Below are 14,036 nucleotides of genomic sequence, written 5' to 3' on the forward strand. Positions count from 1 at the left end.
AACCAAACTAATAAACTTGAATAAAAGCAGCAAATAAATAATCAGAAAAGTATACGGCTCCAGCTGCTCTATCCCCACACTTGAATGTTGCATTATACTTGAAGGGGATCTTCACACCGTCTTCCTTCAAAACATATAAAAACTTAAAAATAATGAAAAAACTACAAAAACTACGTTAGTGACTCAAATCAAAATAAAAATAAAATAAAAATAAAAATAAGAAAGAATATACAAACTCTACAATTGAGTATTCACTCAAGAACCACGTGTGATAATCAGTGCAATGGATCGAGAGGAGTTTCCTCCATCTCCATTGATTCCCCGGTCCTCCAAGATAGTGCTTTAAACGATAACCGTTCACCTTTCACGATGTTCCATTATTCGGATTCTCCAACTCTACCACTCCATACGGGAAAACTTCTTTCACCAAATACGGTCCCGCCCACTTCGATCTCAACTTTCCTGCAAACAACTTCAAACGAGAATTAAATGTTAATACCATATCGCCTTTCTTGAACTCTTTTCCGCATTTCAAACGCCGATCGTGTAAAGCTTTCATCTTTTCTTTGATGTTCAACGATCGAGAATACGCCGCATCTCGAAGCTCTTCCAACTCATGAATCTGAAAGTACCTTTTCATCACGGCCTCGGTGAGATCGACATTCACCGTCTTCAATGCCCAATACGCACGATGTTCCATAATAACCGGAAGATGACAAAACTTACCATAAACAAGCATAAATGGTGTAGTACCCAATGGAGTCTAACTTCTCCGTCCAATCCTTTCGACTTGCCCCAACCGTGTTTTACAAAATCCACTTCCCCCTCGATTTTCATTCTCAACTTGACCATTCGTTTGAGGGTGATAAGTAGTAGAGGTACAATGAGTAACCCCATAACGAGCTAACACTTTCTCCATGATCATATTGCAAAAATGAGTTCCCCGATCACTAATAATAGCTCTCGAAGTACCGAAACGAGTAAACAACTATTTAAGAAACTTCACAACTACTCGTGAAATATTCGTGGCCAACGCTTTGGCTTCCACCCACTTCTACACATAATCAATCGCCACCAAAATATACTTATTACCATTCGACGTGGGAAACGGCCCCATGAAGTCGATGCCCCAAATATCAAAGATTTCAAGAATTTGTATTGGGTATTGAGGCATCTCATTCTTGGACGAAATATTACCTGTCCTTTAGCACACATCACCAAGCTTCAAAAAGTCTTCAGCATCTTTAACAACTGTCGGCCAATAGAACCCACTATCAAACACCTTCTTTGGGGTAGTATGCGCACCATGATGACCTCCAGTCAACCCTTCATGAACATGCTTGAGAATATCCCTACCATCCTCTTTCGTCACATATCTCCTCAAAATCCAATCATCGCCAATCTTAAACAAAAACGGGTCATCCCACACATACCTATTCACATCACGAAAGAACTTCCTCTTTTGTTGCATAGTCATACCCTCTAACACAAAACCTTTGGCCAAATAATTAGTAAAATCAGTGAACCATGGCATAACTTGCTTCTCAGCCGCAACAAAGTCGATCGAATCGTGAGGATTCCAATTTCCTCTTAACGCAACTCTCCTCTCCTCGGATCCTCTAAACGGGATAAATGATCGGCCGCTACGTTTTCCGCACCCCTCTTATCTTTAATCTCGATGTCAAACTTGGAAAGTAGAATATTCCACCATATAAGACGAGGCTTCACGTCTTTCTTCTGAAAGAGAAAACATAAGGTTGGATGATTGGTAAAAACGGTGGTCTTCGAAAGTACGAGATGCGAGCGGAACTTGTCAAATGCGAAAACAATGGTTAAAAGCTCCTTCTCGGTGGTGGTGTAGTTCTCTTGGGCATCATTCAACGTCGTGCTAGCATAATAGATGGGGTTAAATTGTTTATCTCACCTTTTCCCTAAAACCGCTCCAACCGTGTAACGTCCGTAAATTTCCGACAAAAGGTTTAACCTTGTAGTGTTGTGTGCACCTTTCGGGCTTGACTCGGCATTCTTTCGATAGCTCCTTGCCACCCTAGTAAACGTATTTTACTTAAATATTCTTACAAGTTCAACGATAAGTAAGTGGAGGGGCCCGAATGTTATTCTGTTATTATATTTTATATAAAAACAAAAAAACTAAACCCTAACCCTAACCATCTAGGCCGATTGGCGCCCCCCCTCCCCCTCTCTTCTTGATTTTCGTGCAAGACCAGCCCATCTCCGGCAATCCAAAGTTCAATTCCAGGTCGGTATTAAGTGTCTACAACTCTTTTTCACCTTAATTGATCTTATTTACGCGCTTATTGTTCGTTAAGGTTGAGTTTTGATTATAACAATTTCTGACAGATTCGTACTTGTTTATTGTAGGGCCGGTAACTTGTTGATAACCCATTGTTTATGATCGATTCTCCTTTCCATTATGTTCTACTTTGAGTCTAGTTTCCAGAAATGTAGATCGAGTGTCAAAATTGATGCGGGATGACGGATTCTGGTCTGTCTTCCCGACATCATAACCCTTTTTTGACAAGTCTAAATTGGTTGGTTCCACTTCTGGAAGTTAATATTTTGAGTTAGGAACCAAACCCAATTGGAATCGTTTAATTTGGTTAGGTAATGAATTTTATAAAAAAAAAACCATTATGTTGCGCACTGAAATATCTGTACATACCTTTCTGTGTTGGAGGAATTTTTATGATTTTTGTGTCGACTAGAAAAATATAATAAAAATATTTTTATAAACAAAAGATATTTATGCAACTCTGGTAAAATTTAATAATTTAATTCCATGGTTTTCCTATGTAATATATACATCTTTTCATGCTAAAATCTGCATGTTATTTTTGTTATTGATCAATAAGTTCGTTTTAGGCTTAACAGGTGGCTGCCCTTTCTCGCATCTTTCGGGGCTCATATAATTGAAGTTCGTGCTTCGTCATCTTCTTAGGTATGTCTAGTGTAATATACATTAGTATCATGAGTTTTGGCATTCGTTAGATTGGTCAACTGTTGATGAAGTGAAAACTATGTGTCGGTTGTCTAGTTTGTCAATTGTTGCGTCTAGCACGTTGTTTGAGGGAATTAACAACCAATTCGGATGTTGTAGCCTTGGTATGATTTGTTGGCTGCGAAAAACTATATTTTTATGTTATTGGGGCTGAATTGGTTGTCGGTTACTCAAACGGGTCGGTACGGCACAAATTCGCGTTTATTGGTAATTTGTGCATCGTGCTTGCGAATTACCAATCCAACCAACTCATGTAGCGTCGTGTGGACTTGTTGGCTGCGATTTTACTAAATTTGGTCCACACGGGGCTGAGTCGGTATCTAAGTTCATAATCAACCCGTTAACGCGCGTATTCGATAAAGTCAACAACTTTCGGGGGTAAATTGGGAACCCTTTGTCGCCGAGATTAACTAAGGGTGGTTTTGGTAAATACATGGCCTCGGGGGGCTGATGTAATTGAATTTGGTAATGTCAAGGCATTAGGTCAATCAAATCATGCTAGAACGTCTCGTAGGATAAATTAGTCGGTACGTTTAGTTAGTAATCTTTGTGTGCAATCCGACAAGCTTGTAAACTGTAGACTGGCTTTGAAGTTCTCAAACTCTTTGGTGTTTGTGTGGCTCGTTTCAGGTTAGTTCATGATGCCCTTTTTAATCTTTTTACGTTTTGGGCTAGCATACACACCTTATTATGATTTTAACCGATTTTAATTCATTTAAACTATTGGGTTGGTATTGTATGATCTTGTTTGTGGTTGTGCCTTTATGAAGATATGTGTAAATTATATTTTATGCCTTAGGATATTTTAGACTCGTTTAAGGTCATATATCCCTTAAGGTTATACATTTTACTTGGGCTCTAAGCCTCGAGGTTGCTATTAGGCTTAGTATTGAATGCCTAGATTATCCATTATTTATGGATTGTATGTGGTGATATTGTTGGTTGGTGGTTTGAATTAGATGTTTGTATATGTGTATGTGAATGTGTATGTGAATGCGTATGTGATGGTAAACTGTCACCGGGTCAAATATATTACTCGGGGAGGACTCGGGGTGAGGAGGCCCATATTGCATGTTTATGAAGCGGCTGGGTCAAATATATTACTTGGGGAAGACCCGGCGTGAGGAGCCTCGCCGTTCTATAAACCGTGGTCGGGTCAAATATATTACTCGGGGAAGTCCTGGGGTGAGAAGTCCCGTATCACATGATTAGGTATGTTAAACCGCGACCGAGTCAAATATATTACTCGGGGATGACCCGGGGTGAGGAGGCTCGTGTTGCGTGATTTTGTTTTCTTAAACTGTGACCGAGTCAAATATATTACTTGGGGATGACACGGGGTGAGGAGGCTCGTGTTGTATGATTTTAACGGTTTTGTTAAACCGCGGCTGGGTCAAATATATTACTCGGGGAAGACCCGGGGTGAGGGGGCTCGTGTTGTATGATTTTAACGGTTTTGTTAAACCGCGGCTGGGTCAAATATATTACCCGGGGAAGACCCGGGGTGAGGAGGCGAGGAGGCCCGTGCTGCGTGAAAAGACGTTTAATGTTTTATTTACTTATGATTTGGTTAAGAAAAGCTATTTGCGATTTTATTGACTCATGATTTTCCCCTACATTCCATACACATGGAATTTAAATTTTTAATGAGTGTCGTTAATGAAAACTTGAACTCACTCAGCTCAAGCTGACTTTATGTGTATGTTAGATTGACTTTCAGGTTTAGATGTGGATGCTACCGCTTGGACATGCTGGATGCTACTCGGGAGGTTGAAGTCATTTATGGTCGAGGATTTCAAATAAAACATATATTTTATTTAAATTTGATTTTTGGACACTTGTACCTGTATTTGGGATTTTTAAACACTTACACTTTTTCCGATGTTATTTACTCTGAACTTGTTTTAAATAAAATGAATCGTTTGGTTATAAATTTTGTGAATTTGTGGACGTGATTACCAACAATAGGATTCCCGCAATTCGGTGGCTTACAAGTTGGTATCAGAGCCATGGTTCGAGGGAAAAAAAGAAGAAATGACTAGAAATGCCAACCGCGAGTAGCTGCACGTCAAGAGGTAAATTTTTATATTTGTTTATTCGTTTTTATATGTATTAGAGTTCTATTATGTGTATATTTGCTTGAATGTTAGATGGGACGCTAATATGGTTAGGGGCAGGGGGTGCTTCGGATGGGCGGGTAAAGTAAACAATTAATAACAATTGATCAACGTTATTAGCAATTTACCCTTACCTTCCATGTTCTAAATACTACTTGTGCGTGATTGTGTTAGGGTTCTGTCTTTGTAGGGATAGGATTTGGCTAATGCACTTGTCTTAGCTTTAAAGTTCCTCACGTTCCTTAAATTCTCCCGCTCATTTCTCATCCTCTTGTGTAATTAGATGATTAGGTTTCATCTCCACCTGCACTTGTTCCTGTATAGCGGGATTCGGGGACGAATCCCATTCTTAAGGGGGTAGACTTGTAACGTCCGTAAATTTCCGACACAAGGTTTAACCTTGTAGTGTTGTGTGCATCTTTCGGGCTTGACCAGACATTCTTCCGAGAGCTCCTTGCCACCCTCGTAAACGTATTTTACTTAACTTTTCTTACAAGTTCAACGATTAGTAAAGTGGAGGGCTAGAATGTTATTTTGTTATTATATTTTATATAAAAACAAAAAAACTAAACCCTAACCATAACCATCTAGGCCGATCGGCGCCCCCTCTCTTCTCGATTTTCGTGCAAGACCAGCCCATATCCGGCCATCCAAAGTTCACTTCCATGTCGGTATTAAGTGTCTACAACTCTTTTTTACCTTAATTGATCTTATTTACGCGCTTATTGGTTGTTAGGGTTGAGTTTTGATTATAACAATTTCTGAAAGATTCGTACTTGTTTATTTTAGGGCCTGTAACTTGATGATAATCCATTGATTTTGATCTATTCTCCTTTCCATGATGTTCTACTTTGAGTCTAGTTTCCAGAAAGGTATAATACGTAATTTTTAGACGAGATTTGAATATTTTTTATGATTTTATATGATCTAGTGTCAATGCTGATGCGGGATGACGGATTCTGGTCTGTCTTCCCGACATCATAACCCTTGGTTGGTTCCACTTCTGGAAGTTAATATTTTGAGTTAGGAACCAAATCCAATTGGAATCGTTTAATTTGGCTGTGTAATGAATTTTATAAAAATAAAACCATTTTGTTGCGCACTGAAATAGCTGTACATACCTTTCTGTGTTGGAGGAATTTTTATGATTTTTTTGTCCACTAGAAAAATATAAAATTTTTTTTATAAACTTAAGACATTTATGCAACTCTGGTAAAAATTAAATAATTTAATTCCATGGTTTTCCTATGTAATATAATACATCTTTGCATGCTAAAATCTGCATGTTATATTCGTTATTGATCGATAAGTTCGTTTTAGGCTTAACCGGTGGCTTCCCTTTCTCGTATCTTTCGGGGCTGTTATAATTGAAGTTCGTGCTCCCTCATCGTCTTAGGTATGTCTAGTGTAATATACTTAAGTATCATGAGTTTTGGCATTCGTTAGTTTGGTCAACTGTTGATGAAGTGAAAACTAGGTTCGGGTTGTCTAGTTTGTCAATTGTTACGTCTAGCGCGTTATTTGAGGGAATTAACAACCAATTCGGATGTTGTAGCCTCGGTATGATATGTTGGATCTGAAAAGATATATTTTTATGTTATTGGGGTTGAATTGGTTGTCGGTTACTCAAACGGGTCGGTACGGCGCAAATTCGCGTTTATTGGTAATTTGTGCATCGTGCTTGCGAATTACCTATCCATCCAACTCGTGAAGCGTCATGTGGACTTTTCAGCTGTGATTTTACAAAATTTGGTCCACACGGGGCTGAGTCGGTATCTAAGTGCATAATCAACCCGTTAACGCGCGTATTCGATAAAGTCAACAACTTTCGGGGGTAAATTGGGACCCTTTGTCGCCGGGATTAACTAAGGGTGGTTTTGGTAAATATATGGCCTCGGGGGGGCTGATGTAATTGAATTTGGTAATGTCAAGGTTTTAGGTCAATCAAATCATGTTAGAATGTCTCGTAGGATAAACGAGTCGATACTTTTAGTTAGTAATCTTTGTGTGCAATCCGACAGGCTTGTAAACTGTGGATTGGCTTTGAAGTTCTCATACCTATTGATATTTGATTGGCTCGTTTCAGGTGAGTTCATGATGCCCTTTTTAATCTTTTTACGTTTTGGGCTAGCATACACACCTTGTTATGATTTTAACCGATTTTTATTCGTTTAAACAATTGGTTTGGTATTATATGATCTTGTTTGTGGTTGTGCCTTTATGAAGACATGTGTAAATTATATTTTATGCCTTAGGATATTTTAGACTCGTTTAAGGTCGTATATCCCATAAGGTTATACATTTTACTTGGGCTCTAAGTCTCGAGGTTGCTATTAGGCTTAGTATTGAATGCCTAGATTATCCATTACTTATGGATTGTATGTGGTGATATTGTTGGTTGGAGGTTTGAATTAGATGTTTGTATGTGTGAATGTGATGGTAAACTGTGACCGGCTCAAATATATTACTCGGGGAGGACCCGGGGTGAGGAGTCCCGTTTGGCATGTTTATGACGCGGCTGGGTTAAATATATTACTTGGGGATGACCCAGGGTGAGGAGGCTCGTGTTGCATGATTTTAATGGTTTTGTTAAACCGCGGCTGGGTCAAATATATTACTCGGGGAAGACCCGGGGTGAGGAGACTCGTGTTGCATGACTTTAATGGTTTTGTTAAACCACGGCTGGGTCAAATATATTACTCGGGGAAGAGCCGGGGTGAGGAGGCCCGTGCTGTGTGAAAAGATGTTTAATGTTTTATTTACTTATGATTTGGTTAGGGAAAGCTATTTGTGATTTTCCCCTACATTCCATACTCATGGAATTTAAATTTTTAATGAATGTTGTTTATGAAAACTTGAACTCACTCAGCTCAAGCTGACTTTGTGGGTATGTTAGATTGACTTTCAGGTTAAGAAGTGGATGCTACCGCTTAGACGTGCTAGATGCTATTCGGGAGGTTGAAGGCATTTCTGGTCGAGGATTTTAAATAAAACAGATATTTTATTTATATGTGATTTTTGGACACTTGTACCCGTATTTGGGATTTTTAAATACTTACACTTTTTCCGCTGTTATTTACTCCGAACTTGTTTTAAATAAAACGAATCGGGTTTTATTTTAAATTTTTGTGATTTTGGGGACGTTATTACCAACTGTAGGATTCCCGGGATTCGGGGTCTTACAAACCGCATAATCACTAGCATCACACATGAGTTCAAACGACAAGCTTCAATTGGGAGAATAAAGAATGGAAGCACTTACGAGCTTTTCTTTTAAAAACATGAACGCCTTCACACATTCATCATCCAAAACAAACGGCACATCTTTCTCAAGTAGTCGAGTCATCGGGTGGGTAATTATAAAAAAATCTTTGATAAATCGCCGATAAAATCCCGCATGGCCCAAGAAACTCCTAATCGCCTTCACATTCGTCGGAGGAGGAAGTCTACTTAGAGTATCAATCTTCGCCCGATCCATCTCAATACCGTCTCTAGAGATCTTATGACCCAACACAATCCCCTCCGTCACCATAAAATGGCATTTTTCCTAATTTAATATCAACTTTGTTTCAATACACCTCTTCAACATGTTCTCCAGATTAGCCAAACACTAATCGAAAGAATTATCGTAAACCGAAAAATCGTCCATAAACACCTCCATGGACGTGTCTATCATATCCTGAAAGATGGCCACCATACAACGCTGAAAGGTGGCTAAAGTGTTACATAGTCCAAACGGCAAGCGACGGTATGCAAACGTGCCATAAGGACATGTAAAAGTCGTCTTCTCTTGGTCTTCCGGTGCAATAAGAATTTGAAAGTAACCCAAAAAACCATTAAGAAAACAATAAAACTGCTGACCTGCCAAACGCTCCAACATCTGATCAATAAACGGCAACGGAAAATGTTTCTTTCGGTTGGCATCATTCAATCGCCGATAATCAATACATACTCTCCAACCGATAATCGTATGTGAAGGGATAAGCTCATTCTTCTAATTCATCAGAAAGGTCATACCTCCCTTGTTCGGAACAACTTTAGTCGGGCTCACCCATGGAAAATCGGAAATTGGGTATATCATCCCGGCGTCCATCAATTTCAATACCTCCTTCTTTACAACCTCTTACATATTTGGATTAAGACGTCTTCTGTGGTTGCACCGCCGGTTTGTACTCAACTCCATTAAAATCCGGTGCGTGCAATAAGCGGGGCTAATACCTTGAATATCGGAAAGTCTCCATGAAATCGACCCTTATGTAACTTCACACTTCAATCAGCTTCGCCTTTTGTTCTTCCGTTAGCTCGGATGACATAATAACGGGCAAGTTCGAGCCCTCATCAAGATACGCATACTCCAAGTGTGACGGGAGTAATTTCAATTATAACGAAGCGGGTTTCTCCATAGAACCCACCTCACTCTCACAACTAATCTCATTCATCTCTATCATCTTGGGAAAACCGGAAATCTCAACCAACTCATCACAAACCGAATTGTTCTCACACAACTCATCCTCACCCAAATCATCACAATCAACCAACCCATTACTTCCCATGAGATCCACAACACAAATATAATCGAAACAGCTATCAATACCTGCTATATACGAGTTAACAAAATAAACCGAGTGACATGGGCCACTGAAATCATCTTGATCACTCGGATGCTTCATTGAACTCGCGAAAGCATAAGTAACATTCTCATCACCAACTCGCAGCGTGATCTTCCCATCATACACATCGATAAGTGCCTTTGCAGTACGTAGAAACGGACGACCAAGAATAATGGAACCTTCTCGTCGGCCTCCATGTCAAGCACCACAAAATCAACCGGGAACACAAACTTGTAAACCTTCAGTAGCAAATTCTCGATAATACGTCACGGATATTTAACAGAACGATCGGCAAACGATAAAGACAGTCGAGTCGGTGTAAGCTCGCCTAACTCCAACTTCTCGTACAAAGAATACGGCATCAAATTTATACTCGCACCCAAATCCGCCAATGCATGGCTCATCGCATTACTACCAAACAAACACGGAATCGTAAACACACCCGGATCCGACAACTTCTCAGGCACGCGATTCAATACTACTGCCAAACAATCTCCATAAGGGGAACCGATGACACCTCACCCAACCTATCATTCCTCTTTAACAGGTCTTTCTAAAACTTTGGGTACTCTGGCATGTATTGGAGGGCTTCAATGAACGGGAGGTTAATCTTCAACTTTCGGAACATGTCAAGAAAGTGCCCATACTCTCGTGTGTATTTCTGATGTTTTAAGTGAGCGGGATATGGGACACGAGAATGATCAATCATAGGTGATGGCATGATTTCAACCGGCTTCTTCACTACTAGTGGTGTAACTGGTGAGGTGTTCTGCACTTTAGCCGGTACTTCTATCTCGATCTCTTCATCCATCACCTCCTCATCTTCCACTTCAACTCATTCCTTCGTACCTCGGGACCCAAAACCCTCCCGCTACGAGTAGCAATCACCTTTATTTGAGCGGCCCTATTCTGTTGAGTAGAACCTGAAAACTGTCCCGGGGCCCTCTCATCCAATCTTCGAACAATATCATCAATGGACCTTTGCATGTCAAGTAGAGCCGATTTTGGATTCTTAAAAAGTAGGTCATGATCGGAAAGAGTTTTTGAGTAACTTAATCTCTAGCAACGATTTGCTGCGTCTTCTCATCTAAGTTCTTAGTCAGATCAGGCCCATTATTCGAACTTTGACCATTAGAACCATCATTGTTATACTGTCCCTGATTTCGGTTATAGGCAGCTTGGAAACCAGGTGGCCCACCGCCCGGAGGCCAATTCGAGTTACTTTGCCCTTGATTCTGATTCTGATTCTTGTAGTTGGTCCAGTTCTGATTGTTGTTTTTGTAAGCATTAGGGAACCTGTTCTGACCATCCACAGAATCAACATCTTGATTGTTCATCAATATACACTCTAGCATACCATGACCAACCCTACACATCTCACACTTATCCACCTTAGCCTTTAACTCTTTTATCTGTCAGGTAAGATTCTCCAAAGCAGTAGCCATACCAGTATCTAGATTAACCTGGTGTACACCTCGTGCAGATGAGGAGGTATTGGTGAAGGGATTGGAATTCCCGCCTCGTGGCTTATTCGCGTACTCAGATTACGCGAAACATTCAAACATCTCGTTGCATTCGGTCACATTCTTCTTATCCATCAGATTTCCCCCAGTAGCTGTGTCAAACCACGCTTGAGCTTCATAAGTAAGCCCATTGTAAAACTTCTCAATAAGTGCCCAAGGGGTGAGACCATGTTGTGAATAACCGGATAGCAGATTTAAAAAACGCTCCCAAGCTTGGTAATATGCCTCATCCGGCTCCATGTGAAAGGAGTAGATTTGATCACAGAGGCGAGAGGCCTTAGTAGGTGGAAAGTACTTCTTGATGAATGCATTGCGAAGCGGCTCCCATTGCTAGAGCTTTGAACGGATCTAGACCTTGTGATTAAAACGATACATGTTGATTAGGTAATACAATTAGACTTGTGATACGGTAGTATGTGAGATGTGTGTATTGAGTGAATGAATGAACAGAGTAACGAGAGGATGTAACAATAATTAGGAAAGACTTACATTGATGATAAGTTACAGGGGTATATATAGGGGATGACCACATTTGTTAAGTTAATCCTCAACGAATGTGTCATTCTTACATTAACCTATATGTATGAACACTTCATTCGTTAATACACTTAATCATAACGAATAGCCCTCATTAGTTATCTCATTCGTTAATCAAGGTTAACAAATGAACTTACATTTAATACGAATGTGTTACATTCGTTACGGGGTAACGAATGTAACTTACATTAGAGCGAATGACCTTTTACCATACTTACATTATAACCCCTATACTTTAAACTATTACATTAATGATCCTGATAAAGACCAAAACATGTATCAACAAACTCCCCCTCGTCTCGAGCTCTCTATCTACTTTAACGCTGGAACATCTTGTCTTCCAGTCAACACATCTATGAATCTTGTATGCATAACAGACTCTAACAACCTTCTGAAACTGCATAGCAAGCTCATAATCTCTTACATTAGCAAATCTGATCTAACTTGTAAATAATGCATCGTTGTCAGACTCAGACAGGTTGACTAGCCACATCGGATCAATGACACGTATTGTCTTCGTGCTTGAACCGTGACCATAAACAACCATCGCTTCACCTGTAATGTTGTCGTAATACAAATAATTGAATAAGGTGAATAGACTCTGAGGAAATATCTTCATAGGAACTCTCTTCATAGTCTTCGGCGGCTTCAGTTGTAAAATTAACTTTCTCCAGCAAGTGCGAGTATCAATCTCATCAATGTACTTATGAGTTGGCACCTGAGGCTTGAAGAACTTGAAACCAAATCGAGTTTCATGTGATAATTGCTTATAAAACCAACTAGCCCACTAATCGTCCCCATGATTTACCAACGTTCGATTAGCTAGGATTCTCACGTCCCATCTGAGCATAGATAAGATATCGTGTGGGCGTTTAAAATAATAAATACCATGCTCCCACTTCACGATATATACCTTAAGCTTAGAATCATATTGCCATGCCACCAAGTCTCCTTTTACGTCTTTAGCAGGCTTGTACTTCTTCATCTGGTATGATGACGCTCGAGCTTTCTCAATGTTCACTTCATGATATCTGAAAGTCTTGATCATCTTGTTCATCTTTTCAACATTGTGATCAAACATACCATCCAAAGCACGTTTCTACTTTTTATCATTAGTGGATACATGACTTGATTCAGCAGCTTTAAACTTAACCTTTTCCTCTTGTAACGGACGTTCTGCTGCATTGAAATGTTCAGTCGTGAAGAATGGAATACCTGAATCAGTATTGTTATCTGTGTAGAATTCAGGATATTCTTCAGCAGTAACATCTTCCACTTCCACTTCTTCAAAATCAGGTATGTTTCCGTGAGGAATACCTGTAACAGCACTATATGTAAGGCCCCGAAACCCGGGAGCCCCACAGATGGTATTCATTCCAAAACACTCGTAAAAATAATTAAACTTAAAAACAATTCTTTGCATTAAAATAGCATTACAGAGTATAATTCAGCGGAAAACGTAAAGAGATAATATGTGGCGATCCGGCGGCACATCTGACAAATCATCAGGAAATACATCCGGGAAATCCCGAACAATATGAACATCACCGACGGTAGCCACCGCGGTATTCACATTCATCGCATACGCCAGATACGCCCCGCACCCCCGCTGCATCAACTTTACCGCCTTAAGCATGGATATAATATGTGGTGTCTCAACTTTCCGATCACGGTAGATTGTAATTTGAGTCCCATCCGGGGCCCTTAGATGAACGAGTTTCTGGCCACAAATGATCTAAGCATCAACATTCGTGAGCCAATCCATCCCGAGCACCACATCGAAACAACCAAGCGGCATCAAATACAATCGCACTGGAAATCTATAACCAGACAACTCTATGGAACAACCCTGAATAGCCCTAGACACGGACACGGATTTTCCTACGGTGACATCAACCTCAAACACTTCGACTACGCGCTCGGGTGATTTATTCAACGAGGAACAGAAAGCGGTAGACACAAAACTCCTACTGGAGCCCGAATCAAATAAAACTAACGCCTGTAACTCAACAAGCAGAAAAGTACCTGGGACGATATTATATTACTGTTTACCTACACGGTCAACACATACGATTTCAAAGGAACAAGAAGTTATGACGATGGAATGAAAACTAAATAAGGAATAAGTACCTGAAACGACATCCGCATCCTCTTTCGCTTCCTTCTTGGAGATGTTGAAGGCCCTTGCCATGGCCTTCGGCTTCTCTTCCATCTTCCCTCTCAAGGAAGT

The 14,036-nt window shown here is 40.1% G+C and overlaps 1 protein-coding gene across 1 annotated transcript; it reads right to left on the reverse strand.

Moving 5' to 3' along the window:
- Positions 1-364: 364 nt before the first annotated feature.
- LOC143627354 (uncharacterized) lies at positions 365-700 on the reverse strand. Its single transcript, XM_077097200.1, has one exon. It carries the CDS (start codon positions 698-700, stop codon positions 365-367), a length of 336 nt encoding a protein of 111 aa, XP_076953315.1.
- Positions 701-14,036: the final 13,336 nt, after the last annotated feature.

Source organism: Bidens hawaiensis, unplaced genomic scaffold, assembly GCF_021521415.1.
Source record: "Bidens hawaiensis isolate Kalapana, Puna unplaced genomic scaffold, B.hawaiensis_p1.1 tig00004658_1, whole genome shotgun sequence".
Taxonomy (NCBI): Eukaryota; Viridiplantae; Streptophyta; class Magnoliopsida; order Asterales; family Asteraceae; genus Bidens; species Bidens hawaiensis.